The 17,496-nt window shown below is 47.2% G+C and overlaps 1 protein-coding gene across 1 annotated transcript in view; it reads right to left on the bottom strand.

Annotated features, from left to right (window-relative positions):
• The window catches only part of EPS8L1 (EPS8 like 1), a 38,321-nt gene that overhangs the window by 10,285 nt on the left and 10,540 nt on the right, over positions 1-17,496 (bottom strand). Inside the window, exons 4-15 of the mRNA XM_060255675.1 lie at positions 15,991-16,049; positions 14,535-14,696; positions 14,253-14,402; positions 13,668-13,750; positions 10,723-10,862; positions 8,781-8,833; positions 7,262-7,388; positions 6,567-6,655; positions 6,390-6,464; positions 6,126-6,274; positions 5,310-5,451; positions 2,944-2,972 (exon numbers count right to left, since the gene is read on the bottom strand). Of these exons, the coding sequence (XP_060111658.1) occupies positions 2,944-2,972; positions 5,310-5,451; positions 6,126-6,274; positions 6,390-6,464; positions 6,567-6,655; positions 7,262-7,388; positions 8,781-8,833; positions 10,723-10,862; positions 13,668-13,750; positions 14,253-14,402; positions 14,535-14,696; positions 15,991-16,049 (1,258 nt within the window). The remainder of the gene's footprint in view (positions 1-2,943; positions 2,973-5,309; positions 5,452-6,125; positions 6,275-6,389; positions 6,465-6,566; positions 6,656-7,261; positions 7,389-8,780; positions 8,834-10,722; positions 10,863-13,667; positions 13,751-14,252; positions 14,403-14,534; positions 14,697-15,990; positions 16,050-17,496) is intronic.

Raw genomic sequence — 17,496 nt, 5'->3', positions numbered from 1 at the left:
CTATTACTCCACACTGGCTTTCTAGGCAAATCTGAATGTGTGTGTGAAATTCACACAGTGTGTATCATTCACTGCAAATGTGTAGATGGGTTCCTGTCCTAAATCCAGCCCTAAATCTCTGTAAGAGTGCGGTGATACATGCCCCTTGTCATTTGACAGTAGCCCAATCACACAAGAGTTCTGGCTGATAAGAATTCCAAAGGCTCCTCCTACCAAAAGGTTGAAAAAACTGGAGAGGATGGAAATCACACACAGTGGAGGACTGCATTTATCCCCTTCTCCTCTTCTTTCTTTGTGGCTCATTTTCCTGAAGACCTGGGAGGGGGAATTGTGGGGATATTAGATGCTCTTATTGGTGGGGGGGGGGGGATCAAAACAGCAGGGCTGAGAAAGGTAGCCAGTGACTTCACCACCACTGTGTGTGTGATTGCCAGATTCTCAGCAGGGGGATCTCTCAAGTTCCTACCCAAATTTCTCTTTAAAAAAATTATTTTGGAGAAAACCAACTCCCAGCATTCTTTTGGGGAGAAGAAAAAAATCCATTGTGGTCACTATTCTCCTTTATTGTTTTTGGTATATAGCAATTGATATTCTGAAGGTTTTCTGGGAAGGGGAGGGTCACAGTCTTGGAATGTTAACTGGAACATTTCCGCAACTATCCGAGACGTGAAAAAGCTATACAAACACAGTCACCAAATGGACTGTGACTTCTCTGTGTACACAACTCATCATAAATACTTGTGTGAATCCACCCAAAGTAATAAAAAGGGGTGAAGTCACTTGCCAACATTATTTCAGCGACTTATCGTGGCCTTAAATTCAGGTAGTCAATCCCTTGTATTCTTCATTTAGACAGTCCTGCCTCACATCCAGAATTTCTAGTTGGGTCAGAAAAGAGGCATTCATTTTTCATTTGTTTTAAGAACAGTGGGCGAATCCACTCCCTTTGTGACACAGCTTCTCTCAGTGGTCAAGCATTTCCTCGTTTTCACGTGATATGTTTGGGGCTTAGTCCATTCTACTTGTCTCGTGTAATTTCATGTATCTGTCAATGACTCATTTCCTGGACTGAAAGATTCCTCAGCCACAGGTGGTCCTCAGATAAGTTATTACGGACAGAGGTACACTAAAAATGTAAAATGGCTTTGGAGTAAAACCTCTTGGCCCAGGGAATTCTAGGAGTTAGAGTTTCATGGGCTATGTGAAGGGAGTGGCTAGAGAACGCTTAAAACATTCTCCTCACCTGCACCAAACTACAATTCCCAGGATTACTTGGAAGATACCGCAACACAGGTAGAAGAACGTGTATTGGTCTGCAGTGTAGACACATGACCTTCTCTCTCACCCAAACTTATTTCACAGGGTTGTGTGTGGTGAGGACAACTGGCATCAATGAAAAGTGCTACAGAAGTGGCTAATTGTAAACTAATTCTGTTGAGATCACTTTTTTGTTTCCTTTTGAGGTGTTCCTTGATCTTCACATAGATTAGAATTCAATGGGCCACTGAAGGCACATTGGCTATACAGGAATATGAGGGTACAAACCAGATCTGAAACCTGCATCAAAAACCCTCCCTGGCTTCCATTGGATCTTAATTCTCTCCTTGCTGTCTGTTTGTGAAAGCTTTTTTTTCCTCCCAAGAGCAAAGAAGACTATAAACTTGAAAAAAGAGAGCTGTGATTCATGCAACAACTACCACAATTCTGAGTTTGGAGGTCCTCGTCTCATGTCACAGTGGTGGCCACAAAGATTCTGAGCCACCTATATCAACTAGAGATCTGAGGAAGTAATTTGCCACTCTTGCACATGAAACAGGCTGCTAAGCCCCTAGCCTAAGCCCCCTCACCTCCTGCTTCCCCCAGCTACCTGCCACAGTTGACTTATAAGGACCACCCCCTACCCCAGCTAAGCTTTTGCCCCTCTTTCCCAGTGAAAACTTTTTCTCTGAAATCCCAGCTCACCACCGGACCCAGCTATTCTCGACACAGATAGAGAAAGAGACAGACAGACAGACAAAAAGATTTTTAAAAAAAGCAATACAGAGTTGATTTAAGCTTCCCATGAACAAAATGGCATTCAACCTTCCCCCTTCCTACCCAACATTCTTCAAAACCTCTCCATCACATAGCCAATTCTCTTCCCTCCTTCCTCCAAATTTCCCCGTTGACATCAAGCCCTTTAAGGTTACACCATGCAAGAAACTTCCAAGCTCTCCCCTGCCGACAAATCCCACTCCTTTAGAGCCCAGGAAATGGACTGGATTCTGGGGCAAGAAACCTAAATGGTTAATATGCAGTTAAAGGGCCAAACATTAAAAACAAAGTTTAAAAAAATCATAAATCAACATACATGTATTTATTGCAGAAAGCTAAAACCATTTAAGGGCCAATCATAAGTCTCTATCCTATGTAAAATCATAAAACCTCAATGGGAACTCACTCAATTTGACCTGACGCGTTTCGACCTAGATTGGTCTTCTTCAGAGGTCAGAAAGGTAAGTACACATATAGGCTCATAATACAGAACAGAATAAAACAAAAGAACAATGCTGGACCACAAGGAAAGTTAGTGAAGTGACAAAGGCTTAGAGATATTCTTGAGGCCTCTTGTTCTATAGCCTTATGTCTTAATCAAGGGCATACCTATAGCATTCAGTGTTTTTTAATATGCCACGTGGTCCAGAATTGATCAAGCAAAGTCAGAGCCTATGTGTCAAGACACACAACTCTTGGCACATAGGCGCTGACTTTTCTTGATCAATTCTGATCAAAACTGTAGAGGGCTTTTCAACACCCTTGATTTTGCCTGTCCCTCATGATCCTTAACCCAATTTCTCTCTCTTTCTCTCTGACTCTTCCAGGTCCTAACTTCTAGCTCTGCCGTTCTTCACCCCATCTATCTTCCAAGACACCCCCCGCCCCATCCATTGTCCAGGGACTTACCCATTGGCCGCGATTGTGGGAGCCGATTGCTGTGAAGGAAGTGAAAGAAGAGAGATAATTAACGGACAGTCAACCAGCCCGGGTTTGTATCATGAGAGCCAGTTTGGTGTAGTGGTTAAGTGCACAGACTCTTATCTGAGAGAACGGAGTTTGATTCCCCAGTCTTCCTCCATAGGCAACTGTTAGAGTGACATTGGGTAAGCCACAGTTCTCTCAGAGCTGTTTTGCTCCTGTGCAGTTCTTGGAGAGCTCCCTCAGCCCCACACACCTCACAGGATGTCCTGTTGTAGGGAGGGGAAAGGGGAGGGAAAGGAGATTGTAAGCCATTCTGAGACTCCTTTGGGTAGTGAAGGGTGGGGTATAAATCCAATCTCTTCTCCTCCTCTTCTTATCCTATCACTTTGTTCAGCCCAGCAGCTTTTCCTCCATCTTCTGTCAGAGGAAGGCTCTGCTCGTAGCTGAGTGGAGGGATAGGCCCTTCCCTCAAGGGGCTCAAGGTGGCCCACAGTGTTTTCCCCTCCTCCATTTCATGCTGCCCACAACTGTGTGAGGCAGGTCAGACTAAGACAGAGAGGATATATGACAGGACCATTTCCACCCTTTATGGATGAGTATGAATTTAAAACTGGGCCTTTCTACTCCTAAATCCAACTCTCTATGATTCTACGGACAAACTCTATGATCCTATGGACAAACACTTGTCAAGGATGCTCTAGGCCAGGGGTGTCGAACTCATTTGTTAGGAGGGCCGAATCTGACATAAATGAGACCTTGTTGGGCTGGACCAAGTTGGGTTGGGCCGAGCCATGTCGGGCTAGGCCATGTGTGTACCTATTTAAGATTAGGTAGCAGAGATATAAATTTTATAAAAAACGCAGACAAACACACACACACACACACACACACACACATAGAGAGAGAGGGAGGGGCTTGGCTCAGTAGCTCTGCTGTGTGATTGACAGAGCCTGGCAAAGCAAGCTATTCCTCCCCAAGGGAGGAGTCTCAGCCAATGAAGAAAATAGAAGTTTTGCTCTGTAGCTCCTGCGCACTTGAGCAAGCCTTGCAAAGCAAGCTGTTATGCAGAAGGAAGCAAGAGAAAGGGAGAAGGAAGCAGAGGACAGCCAGTTGCTCGGGGGCCTGATAGGAGCCCTATGAGGGCCTGATTCAGCCCCTGAACTGCATGTTCGACACCCCTGCTCTAGGCTGATCTTGCATTGAGCAGGGGTTGTAATAGATGGCCTGCATGGCCCCTTCCAACTTTGTGATTCTATAATTCTCTACACCGGCAAACTGACTCTAATTCAGAGCCAACTTTTAGATACACCTTTAGTAACATGAGCTAAAACAAGGATGTCATAACAATGGTGCTGGCAGTGCAGTTCAATAACAGGTCTGGAGTTCCGCACCAGTGTCCCACCATTATGGAGTCCCCTCTGATTCTAGGATGTCCTAAGCACAGGAAGGGCTTCATTGGAAGTTATGAGACAATACAGAGCTACTGCTTTCCTTTCTCTTTTCCCCACTTTTCCATCTAGCATTTAGGCAAACGTGTGGCATGACATCAAGGCCTGGCGTGTGTTGCCCCATCCACGTTTTACATCACTTCATTGCTGAGGCAGTCAAAAGGGGCTTCGTGCTGTAGAGGGGCCATGCACAGGGGCAGCAGCAGAGTGACAGAGCATCTGCTTGGCATGCAGAAGGTTCCAGGTCCAATCCTCAGCTCCTCCAGTAAAGATCAGGTTGGAGGTGATATGAAGAACCTCATCCTGGAATTCTGGAAAGTCACTGCCAGTCTGAATAGACAATGGACCAATGGTCTGATTCAGTATAACTTCATGCACTCATGTAGGCAATGCACCAAGCTTATGAGGAAGAAGGATAGTGGAAAGACACAGCAGAGCAGCAGGCAGCTCCAGGGATTCAGATGAGCAGGTGATTCTAATAAGCATTGGTGTTTGCAGTCCCCAAGTGGCAGAAAAGAAACAGAAGTGGCTCGTATGAAAACACCCAAGGTCTAATTTGTGCAATGCTTGGTGCCTGTGGAATCCCAGTGTTTGTGGGACTTTTACTGCCACCTTGCCTCTGTTTGATTCTCATTACACAACAACTCAAAATGTCTACACTGAAAAAAAGGGTTATCTGAATCTATCATGACAGAGACCCAAATGGGGTATGTGTGAAAAATACACCATAGTGATTCTCCAGGGCAAACCAGGGGGTTTGACAGTAGGGGTGGAGAGCTCAGTTCTTCCACTGTCTCCCTTCTACACTGAGCCATTGCTGGACTTCTTGCAACTACAGTTTTTGCCCTGGGGACATGGGATTTGAATCCACTTGTCCTGCCCATTTTCCACCTTGATCCTCACCTGGGCACGACGCTCTTCGTGTCGATGCTGCATCTCTACTGGGTCTTCCCATGGCTGCCCATAAGCGTCCAAGCGGGGTGGTTCCCAGCCACTCTGGAAAGTTAGGGTGTAGGAAGCTGCATAGTCCCGGGGAAAGTCCACTCTGGAAGAACCAGCAATAGAGGCAGTCATGAAATCCTCAACCAGACAGCTCAAGCTGCAAATGTCACCTGCACATTTCTGATAACCGATGTGCATCAAAGCCTTGAAATCAGCCAAGCTGTTTAGGACTCACAATAATCGGTTTAAGAGTTGTTCGACAGTGGTGAGCTCTCCCTCCCTGGCAGTCTTTAAGCAGTGGCTGGACAAACACTTCTCAGGGATGCTCTAGGCTGATCTTGCATTGAGCAGGAGGTTAGACTAGATGGCCTGAATGGCCCCTTCCAACTCTGTGATTCTATCATTCTATCTGTACACTGAGCACAGTGCAGGCCCAAATCCAGTTTACCAAAAAGACCTTGGAAATTCAAGTTCAGAGGTTTCAGCAGCACCTTAAAGAGCTCAGCTGTTGAGCCTAGGCCACCAACCTTCTCTGAGACATCACAGCAGCTTATCCAGTGAGAGTCAAAGGAATAAGGGGAAAATTTACTGCAAAACTCCACTGTGACATCACAGCTGAATAGCCAATGGCAAGGAAATTTAGAGGCTAAGGAGAAGATTGCAAAAAGGTAGAAGCCAAGCCACGTGCCATGGAAGAAAGTGTAAGCGAAAGAAATGGCAAGGGAACAGATCTGAGCACCACAGATCCTTATTCTCTTTCTCTTGTATACACTGTACCTGGCCTTGGTCCAGTTTTCGCCTAGTGAATGCCAGAGCTCGACTTCCCGTTCTCCTAAGCAGCTCCGCAATAGGGTGACAGCCTCCAGGGTCAGCATGGGGCTGCGCAACTCAGAAGCAAATTCTGGGCCCCCGGAAGCCTCCACAACCTGAAACAGGATGCATGAATCAGAATCCAGAACTCCTGCTTTGATGGTTCCAAAAGTGAAAACTCTGAGTTCTTCAGAGCTTTCCAAAAGTTCCGTCCCCTGCCATCTCACTCACCATTCTCAAGGGACCAAAGAGAAAATGGATCAGCTCATCTGAGGAGGGGTTCATGATTCTCGGTTTGAGCCTGGCCTGGGTGAGGAGGGGTGGTGGGGAAGGACTAGTGGTTAATATGAGTCCGGCAAACTGCTTCCCCTCCCTGGGAAGGAAGGCACATGTGCCCCTGACACTTACCAAAAGGCTGAAGGAATATTTCATCTTAGCCAGAGTGTCTCTAAATTCTTCTTCAGGAGGGGGCCGAGCTCGGAGGGTCAGGAGTCCCTCTGTGGGCAAAGCAAGTAAGAACAACATGATAAGGGTTAATCCAGCACTGCACTTTAGAACCTTCAAATTCTTCCTCAGCAAGGGTTGCCATGAGTTGGGAAATTCCTGGAGGTGAAGCTTGGGGAGGGCAGAGTTTGGGGTGGGGAGAAACCTCAGTGGGGTTGAATGCCGCAGAGTCCACCCTCCAAAGCCGCCATTTTCTCCAGGGGATTTGATCCCTGGAGCCTGGGAATGAGTGGTAATTCTGGGAGATCTCCAGGCCCCACCTAGATTTTGGCACCCCTAACCTCAACCTCTGGAATCCATCTTGGGGTTCTAGAAGCTTCCTCAAAAAAGCAGCTTGTCTCACTGGCACAAAAGCCCCTGGTGTGAGTGCAGAATGATGTAACTGTGTCATGCCTGCATAGGAGGCCTGTATGTGGATACACAGATCAGAACCTGAACGTTACCAAGAGTTCCAACCAGAACTGAATTTTAGTGGCATTTTGAGCACTCTCATCGATGTGGTACCCCACCTAACTTGAGTTCCAGCTGTCACACAGCTGGGGGGGGAGGGAGAGAGAGAGAGGCCATTGCCCTGTAGAAGTGCTGAGCCCATCTCTCACCGCCTGGCTCTCGGCGGCGCCCCCTTGAGGATCGCTTCCGTTGATCCAGTACCCGGAAAGCTTCTGCAGCTTTCTGCAACTTCCCTATGAAGGCTTCCACATCATCAAACACATGGTTCAACAATTCCTGGCAGAAGCAGAGAGAGAGAAGAAATGATGACAAAAATATAGCACCAGATGGACAGTGCAGAAGGAGTAACTTATACAAGGACTGGCATGACCCAGATTACTAAAAATTAAAAAGGCAGAGCGCTCATGCTCATTGATCCAGGAGTTCTCTACCAGACCCACCTCCCGAGTGTGGGGGTTGATCTGTCATTGCTAAGCTAGGAAAGGAACATTTCACATCAGCAGCACATTAAAAGTCTTTCTCGTTGACTTCTCCACCTGTCTAGGATCTATGGGGGCAAGCAAGGCTTTTTTTTGAGCAGGAACACAGTTCCGTCTGGCTTGGTCAGGGGTGTGGCCTAATATGCAAATGAGTTCCTGCTGGGCTTTTTCTACAAAAAATGTTTTGAGGGCAAGTAACAAGATAGCAAAGTGAAAAAAGTCTTGATCTAAACTAAAACAACCACCCCTCCTCCATTTTGTCCTCTCAACAACCACCACTTTATAAGGCACATTAGGCAGAGAGAGGATGACTGGCCCAAGACCACCCAGGAAGCTTCAGGGGATCTGAATTTCTCAGACCCTGGCCTGACTATTCACTCTAACCATGCCGGCTCTCAAACTTTGAGCTTATTCTCCTTACAGGACTGTTGTGAGAATAAAAACTGGGGGCAGGGAATCCCATGTATCCCACCCTAGCAAGGAGAGGCAGGGTACCAGAACTCTGCACATGGTCCGCTGCTCATGGGCAGTAGGAGATGGTTTGTGTGTATGTTTTCCAGCTCTGTTGGGAAATAACTGGAGATTTTGGGGGTGGAGTTTGAGGAGGGGAGGGACCTAAGCGGGCAATAATGCCATAAAGTCCACCTTCCAAAGCACCTATTTTCTCCAGATGAACTGATCTCCATCACCTGGAAATCAGTTGTCATCCCAGGATATCTCCAGCCCACCTTATTTTGTTGGCAACCGCATTTGTGTGCTGTATGCACAGAATGCTCTGCAGCTTCCAAGAAGTCACTCACCAGGTTGCATTCAAATATTCTCCAGAAAAAAAACATAGCATTCAATATGTTAAAACTACCCATGACATGCGAGTATTATTTTTAGATTCCAGAAATGCCAAAGGGCCCAGATTCTGCTTATAACATCTGTGCAGCAGGGTGGAAAAGAGGGAGAGAAATCCTTAACACTACTCTGCCACTTGGTGAAGAGCTGCATCTGCCAACTGTGCGGCTGTTAAAAGCCCAGGGTATCTTTCAAGTAGGGGGTAGCCTCTTCGACTGGGTACATACTGCAAATATGGATCTGAGGCAGATCTGTAAATCCTACCTCCATGGCAATCCCTCCCACTTTCTGCAAATCTAATCACTCGCTTCTGATGTTGCAAGCCACTCCTTTCCAGCTAACTCACCACGTCTTGCTCGGTATGGATGATGGCCAGGTCAGGCTCAGCAGGCAAAAGGGCTGGAAGCAGAAAGAGCAAGAGGTTAGAGAGGGCAGGGCTGCCTGCCTAGAACCTGGAAAGCACGTCTGAGTCTTTGGAATAGCCTTCTGGAATAAGCCTTTTAAGTCAAAGGGAGAAATTCTGCTAACAGAAATACAAAAAGACCCTGGGCTAGCTCTTTTGCACATTAGGCCAAAAGGATTCCCAGCAAATAAGATGCATTTAATGGGAAACCTCTTTGCTGCAGCATGGAGACAGAACAAAACACCAGAAATCAAGAAATGACTGTGCAAGGTGTGGAATATCAGGTCAATGGGGAAAATATCTGCATATAGGATTTTCTGGGGAGGAGATGTGCATGCACAAAACTGTACAAAGTTGGACTTTGTGGAAGAGGTTTAAAGAACCAGTTAACAAGAAATGTTGAACCTTGTTTGGATAGAATTTTTTTTTAATTTCATGGATATAACATTATATATTATGTCTTATGTGGGTTATGGAAGTTTGAGAAGGCCTCTCAGCAGAGAAAGAGCGGGTGACTCTTTCCAGTTCCACTCCTCCTCCAGATCATCGTAATTAAATCTGTCATTCATAAATGTGCCTGAAATACACCAGGTGCTGTACAGGAATATAATGAACAGCTTCCTGCCCACAGGCTCACCCCCTCAATAAAAAAATTAAAAAGGGATCTTTAAATAAACCCAAACCCTGGAAACAAGAATAAAGGGGGAGTGAACACCCGGCACTGTCTGGTTGAGAATAAAAGAAACTAAGAATTCAAAGAATTAAAGCAGCCTTGACTAGATTAGACCAAAGGTCCAATTCAGCCCAGGGTCCTGTTTTCTACAGCGGCTAACCAGATGCCCAAGGACTGGATAGAATGCCATCAAATCACAGCTGACTCATAGAGACCCCGCAGGGCTTTCAAGGCAAGAGATGGAGATGATTTGCCATTGCCAGCCTCTGCATATCATCCCTGGACTGCCTCGGTTGTCTCCCATTCCTGACCCTGCATAGCTTCCTAGATCAGGCTAAACTAAACACATTATTGTTCTAGCATAAGCTGTTATGCCCCTGGGCAGCCCAGAGGTAGGGCACAAAGGCAACGGCCACCTTCTGCTTTGGCAGCCCCAAAAATGCTACTGAGAGGTACACTGCTTTTGAACATGGAGGTTCCATTTAACCATCCTGGCTAATAGCTGTTGGCCTGTCCTCCAATGAATTGGGAGCTCTGGACATGAGACTCCCGGCACATGTCTGGCTTATCCCCCTGAGACAAACAGAGAGGCACAGAAGGGTCAGTCCCACTGAATCTAAGATGTCTCTGTGTGAATAGGGAACAGGCTGTAACAAGAAGGTCCACACTTAAAATTTAAAAAACTCACCTCCCCCGAACGAGTTAGCAGCCCAGAAGGAACAAGAGGTTTTCACCCCATCCTTCCACGTCTCTCCCAGAATTTAAATAGCCCCTCTGAAGTTGCGATTAGCTTTACACTGATAGGAACAGAAATCATGGGTACCGTCTTTTTACTCTAAACAGAACTAATTGCAGCTTCAGAGCGGGCTATTTAAAACATAGGAGGAAAGAGTTAAACCTCCTCATCCCTGGCAACTCTTCCCCAATCCTTTTTTAAAAAACAACTGCAAATGCCCCTAACCATGGTGGCTTTGTCACTTATCTCATCCTGACCATTTGGGCCCCTGACTTTCTTACCCAGGGCTTTTTTTTTAAGCAGAAATGAACAGGAACGCAGTTCCAGCTGGCTTGGTGCCAAGGGGGTGTGGCCTAATATGCAAATGAGTTTGCACTGGGCTTTTTCTACAAAAAAGATTTTGTTCTTATCTATACTATTTTATCTATACCCCATTTTTCTCCTCAGTGGGTAAGCAGGACCGGGGCTCTCACCACTTGCAGGCTGCTGGTCAGCTGGATCCGATGCAGTGGGCAGAGGGGTGATGACTTTCGTCCGGGAAGGTACCCGCTTGGGGGACTGAACTGCGGTAAGGATAGGCTCTTTGGGCTGGTTGCCCAGCCAGTTCTGAGCAGCTCTGGAAAGGAGAGACAAAAGGACAGTGGCTGAGATGCAGGCAAAGGAGAGATGACCCAGATGTTCTCATGCACTCTAGGGTTACCGACTCCAGGTTCAGAAATACCTGGAGATTTGAGGGTGGAGCCTTGGAGAGTGGGGTTCAGGGAGGGGAGAAACCTCAGCAGAGTATAAATGCCATAGAGTTCACCTTCCAAAGTAGCGGAATAAATGTTTTAATAAGTAATAAACAGACGAGTGCTCTATGTAGTCTGGAAATCAGTTGTAATTCTGGGAGATCGCCAGCCCCCACACGGACATTGGCAACCCTGGGCCTCTTCTAGGCCTCAGTAACACTGGCTGTAACCAATATTCCCTGTAAGCTGCAGAGTCTTGTGAGCAAAAACTCTGCTTTATGAGCTACTGGCATTAAAGTTGTGAGCTACTGCATAAATTAGTGTGCTCTAGGGCCATTTTTCTGAGCTAAGACAAAAATGTGTGAGCTGGAGGCTAAAAATCTGTGAGCTAGCTCACACTAACTCAGCTTAGAGGGAACACTGGCTGTAACCCTCTATTCTTCAGGGTTGCCAGATCCAGGCTGGGAAATTCCTGGAGCTTTGGGGGTGGACTTTGGGGAGGGCTTGTGTTTGGGGAGGGGAGGGAATTCAGCAGCGATGTGATGCCACGCAGCCCACCCTCCAATGCAGCCATTCCCCCCATCCCAGGGAATTGAGCTCTATGTCTTGAGATCAGTTTTAATTTCAGGAGACTGCCAGGTTGGCAACCTTAAAGCAGCTTCTGAAAGAAGGGATTTTTTTGGCAGAGAACCTGCAGAGGAGGGGGATGCTTAACCGCTTCCCTGCCTGTTACAAGGTCATCCCCAGGGCTCTCTCTGCCTCCCACCCAGCACCAGGTACCTAGAAGCGTTTTTTTGGGGGGGGACCATATCCAAGAGTGAGTGGGGCCTAAAGCAAGAACGTAATATGTAGTTTTTGCGCTCCTCTTCTTCCTGCTTCTGCTGGCCATTTAGGGTTGCCAGGTGGGGGCCGGAGGTCTCCTGGAATCACAGCTGCTCTCCAGACTACAGAGACGATTTTCCCTGGAGAAAATGACAGCACTGGAGGGTGGATTCTCTGGACTTATACCCTGCTGAGATCCTCCCCGCTCCCCAAACTCTGCCCTTCCCAGGTACTGCCTCCAAATCTCCAAGGAATCTCTCAACCCAGGCTTGGCAACCCCATGCCACTGCTTCTTCCCAAAGCTGTTCTTCATAAGGAAAAGCAGCTGTTAAAAATAGCAATTCTGAACTGAGGCCCAGCTAAGTCCCCAGAAAGGAAAGAAGTGAAGCCTTTCTCATTCTTAACAAGATGTACAACTCTTGATGGGAATTCAGAACTGAAGATCTGAGGCCATCCCTCCTCCACACTTGCAATGGCTTCTGATTCAGGTTGCTAGGTCCCCGCTGGCCACTGGGTGGGGGGAATGGGATGGGTAGTGTTGCCAGATCCATGTTGGGAAACTCCTGGAGACTTGGAGATGGAGCCGGGGGAGGTCAGGGACCTCCGTGGGGTACAATACCATAGAGTCCACCCTCCAAAGCAGCATTTTTCTCCAGGGGAACTGATCTGTGAGCTGTAATGAAGATGAGCTGTAATTCTGGGGTATCCCCAGGTCCTGCCTGGAAGCTGGCAGCCCTACTTCTGATAGGCAGAGGAGAATTGGTCTTTATTGTTCATGCTGTCCTCCTCCACCCACCACAGGACAGCAAGAACAGTACAGAATTTCAGATTCTAGATTTATCCCCCAAGCAGGGAGCAAACAGGAGCCAAAACTACAGTGCTCAAGTAGCTGAATGCACACTTGAGCACGTGCGTCATAAATGTATAATGGAAATTGCCTTGTCTGGTGCATTGTTGTTTATAGGGTTGCCAAGTCCAATTCAAGAAATATCTGGGGACTTTGGAGGTGGAGCCAGGAGACATTAGGGGTGGAGCCAAGATCAAGGTTGTGACAAGCATAATTGAACTCCAAAGGGAGTTCTGGCCATCACATTTAAAGGGACGGCACACCTTTTCAATTCCTTCCTTCCATAGGAAATAATGAAGGATAGGGGCACCTTCTTTTGGGGCTCATAGAATTGGACCCCCTGGTCCAATCTTTTTGAAACTTGGGGGGTATTTTGGGGAGAGGCACTAGATGCTATACTGAAAATTTGGTGCCTCTACTCAAAAAACCAGCCCCCTCAGAGCCCCAGATACCCGCAGATCAATTCTCCATGATTTTCTATGGGAATAAATCTCTATAGGGAATAATAGAGTTCCCAGCAGACATTTCCCTCCCCTCCCCCCACTTTCTGACAACCCGAAGCAGGGGGAGGGTCTCCAAACCGGGGGATCCCCTACCCCCACCTGGAGATTGGCAACCCTAGTTGTATGTCCTAATTTTCTTTTAACTTGTGGCTTGGGGAACATCTGATAACAGTGTTGCATACTGTGGGGTGGGGTGTGTGTGGAAAGTGCTATCAAGTCACAGCCAGTTTTCAAGGCAAGAGACGTTCAGAGGTGGTTGGCCATTGCCTGCCTCTGTGTCATGACCCTGGTATTCCTTGGAGGTCTCCCATCTAAATACTTGCCACGGCCAACCCTCCTTCGCTTCCACCATCTGACGAGATTGGGCTATCCAGGTCAGGGTGCAGCAATGGATTAAAGGCCAAGAACCTCTACATTGAGCTCCAAATAACTACATACGCAGCTTAGACCCCAAAGTGATTTCACTTTTCCCTTTCCCTCCCTCTTGGCTGTGCTGACATGTTGCTCTCTCTGCTCACCTGAGTGCCTCTTTCCTCTGGGCATTTCCCCCAGACTTGAAGTCCAACAGAGCGCTGTGGACATCCTGCTGGATCAGTTCAGCCTGGAGAGAAGAGAGGAAAGAGCTAGTCAAAAGAATGAGGGGAAGCAGAATCACCCTTAAAACCAGGGGTTTTTTTTAGCAGGAATGCAGCAGGGTTCCTGCTAATATGCAAATGAGTTCCTGCTGGGACTTTTCTTCATAAAAGCCCTGCTTAAAACTAAAAACACACTTTAAGCCAAATTCATCATGCTAGCAGAGGATCAAACCCAATGACCCCATAGGGTGACCCATCAATGTTCGTGGCAGATGAGCAAGGTAGCCTTTTTTAGGTTCGTAAATGGCTCATGGCCATGGCAGTGAAATAGAACTTCCATGTCCAGAAGCACTGTACCCCTAAACACCTATTGTTGGGGGGCAATGATAGAAGGAAAAGCTTTGCCCTCTGATGTCGCTTATGAGACTTTGGGGATTGCCTTACTGGCCACTGTGGGAAACCAGATGCTAGACTTGCTGGATCGTCAGTCTGATCCAGCAGGGTTTTTGCTGTTCCTAATTTTCTTACCCCGATGTGGTCACATTCAAAGAAGTGGACATCTGGCTTGAGCTGATAGGGTTCCTGGCACACCAGCAGGAGCAGGGATCGGGCCCGGGTCTCAGGGCGGACAGCCTCACAACGAACCACAGCAGCCAGTCCATAGTTCTCCAGCTCCTCCTACAGGGGGGAACAAAGTCACCTGGTGCCAAACCAGATAGCCCATACAGGAATGGAACACAGAAGGCTCCCATCAACCTCTTCTTGATCCCCATAATTATCCTACAACGCCTCCATCGGTTGCTCTTTTACCTTTGAGTTTATGTCCAAGAGTTTGACAGCTGATCCGTTGACCTGGAGCAGCATCTCCTGGATCCAGATCTTCCCTTGGGCATCCATGACAGACAGTTTCCTTATGGCATCCTCCACAGTTCCTAAATCGTCTTCTTCCCTCATGGAGAAAGTCACGAGGTGCTGGGAAGACACAGAAGCAAGAGAGATGTGGGCAGACTGTGCCTAGGACAGAGGTTCTTTGCTTGTTTCAGTGCCCTTCGAACTGGGAATCTTGGAGAGTGAAGGCAGACCAGCTTCCTCAAGAGGCACCCACCCTCGATTCTTCTAATGCATTCTAGGCCATTTGCATGTGGCCTAACGTGCACATGTAGCATGCACATGAATAAAGGTGTTCCAGAGCCAGTTTGGTGTAGTGGTTATATAAGCAATCTGACTAGGATCTGGGAAACCCTGGTGTTAATCCCCACTCTGTCACGAAGCTTGCATGGACTGGTCACTCTCTCACACCTTAATCCACCTCATGGGGTGGTTTGTTGTAAGGATAAAATGGAGGATGGGAGAAAAACATTATAAGCTATTTTGGGTTCCCATTGGAAGCACACATATCAGGAAGAAGAGGAGGAGAGTTGGATTTATACCCCGCCCTTCACTCAGAATCTCAGAGTGGCTAGAAATCTCCTTTCCCTTCCCCTCCCCACAACAGACACCCCGTGATGTAGGTGGGGCTGAGAGAGCTCTGAGAGAACTGTGGCTGATCCAAGATCACCCACCAGCAGCATTTGGAGGAGTGGGGAATCACACCAGTTTTTCCCAGATCAGAATCCACCATTCTTAACCACTACATCAGTAAACAGTCATTCCACAGAATCTGTACAATCTGAAGGAATTTCCTTGTCCAATGGAGGTTCCTTCAACTAAGCATCTCTGCAATAATGCCCTTCGCCCTCAGATGAGAAATTCAGTCTGGGAGTAGGGTTGTCAACTCCACATTAGGAAATTCCTGGAGATTTGGGGGTGGACCCTTGAGAGGGCAAAGTCTGAGGAGGGAAAGGATCTCTGTGAGGTATAATGCCATAAAGTCTGTCCTCCAGAGCTGCCATTTTCCCCAGAGGAACTGATCCGTGAAGCCCGGAGATAAGCTGTAGTTCCAGGAGATCTTCAGACCTTCCACTTGACAGAGAAACTTCTCTGATGCCAATTACAACACACATTCATGGAGGACTGGTCTACTAACCATGAAAGCTAAATGGAATGAATACCAGCGATTGAGGGAAAGTCACACCAGGGGGAGGCCTCCTCCTCCTCCTTCTTCCCATTGTTGGCAAGAGGACACTGGACTAGGGCATTTGCTCTCACCCATCCAGTTTCTGCTGATGCTCTTCAGCAAGGTGACACACCCAGCCCTCTCCACTCTGACTCACTAAATACACCTTCCTCCACCCAGAGAACCCACAAGATCAAGAGCAGCACCTACATTGACAGGATACTGGGAGACATCTGCCATGATGACACTGGAATATTTTTTCCTCTGCTCTGCAGAAAGAGAGAAAAAGGCTACATAGGAGGTGAAATTGATTTTTAATGTTTACCTGAGATAGCAAGATAGACTAGGAAGTCCAGTGTTTAGAGGTAAGTAAGAATTAACAATAGAATATGATTCTGAAGTCCTTTAGAAAAGGGAGGGAGGGTTATCTGTGACAGATTAGTGTCCTTTCCCTTGGCCCTTTCCTCTCCAGTGAGGAGAAAGCTGACCTCCTTTGGGGCAGCAGCACCCCTGTGCTTTTAATAGTGGCACAGAAGGCAGAAACCCAACAGATTAAGCTTTCCTTTCCTCATGCTGAAGAAAGCAGCACCTGTTGAATATGTCTCCTAGCATACAGCTGTTCAGGCTGCCAGAGGGGAAAAGGAAGAAGAGTTAGAACCATACCTGCAGTTCCCCCCTACATATCAAAGAATACTAGTTCTGAAACAGGATCATCTAGTTCAAAAGACCTCATCTTGCCACCCAAGGATCTATTCCCTGTAAGGAAGACATTTCAGTTCTGGAGAAGTTATTCTCCAACCTAGAGCAGAGGGAGATGAATTCGTGCCTGTCCCTGGGGGAACCAGTTTGGCTTTTGAAGAACTCATATAAAAGTCCACCCTTCCCTTTCCTTCTTCCTACTCCTCCCTTCTACCCACTCCCCACATTGTAACTATTAGATTTTTAAAGCCAGGAGACAGATTGCTGAGGAGGAAGGGAGAGGATGTGAAGGCTGAAGGAGCCACCAGTCATCTGGCTCAATTTGTAGTAAGGAGTAAATTGTTGTGGGGAGGGATTCACTCATCTCCAACTCAGGTGATACAAACTGTAACTTCTGCAAGAAAGGTCCTTTAATATTAGAGATCACACACCCCTATGCAAAAGGCAGGGGAAACCGTTGCGGATGAACCAGCCCCACATGGGCAGGTTTGCTTCAGACAAACTAATTTGCAAAGCAATTGTATTTATATGACTATCATCTCCCAGCAGGGACCTAGCAACAGCCTCATCAGCCTATGTGGCTTTTACAATGTTTTGGAAACAAGAGGACAGATCCTTGTGGACAAGAAGCTTAAAGTCTACATCTTGACCATGGGGTGAACGTAATCTGTCTCACTAATTTGCCAGGAGTTGCTTTATGGAAGCGTAGAAGCCATTATTGAGCCTAAAAAAGATGGCCTGCTTCCCAGGGCAATAGGCAGGCTCTCCGAACTCAGGAGGAAGTTGGATGCAACCCGACTCCTTACAGTGCTGCCCCAAAGCCTTTTGGCTCTCTAGGTAAAGTATGCCCTGGGGCTACAGTTGTCCAGTCCAGGTGGGGAAATTCCTAGAGATTTAGGGGCAGAGTCCTTGGAGGAATCTCAGGGAGATACAATGCCATAAAATCTACCCTCCAAAACAGCCTGTTTCTCCAGAGGAACTGATCTCTGGAGTCGGGAGATTAATTGTAATTCCAGG

This window comes from Heteronotia binoei, chromosome 15 (genome assembly GCF_032191835.1).
Source record: "Heteronotia binoei isolate CCM8104 ecotype False Entrance Well chromosome 15, APGP_CSIRO_Hbin_v1, whole genome shotgun sequence".
NCBI lineage: Eukaryota > Metazoa > Chordata > Lepidosauria > Squamata > Gekkonidae > Heteronotia > Heteronotia binoei.
This window is presented reverse-complemented; position numbering and strand designations above follow the sequence as displayed.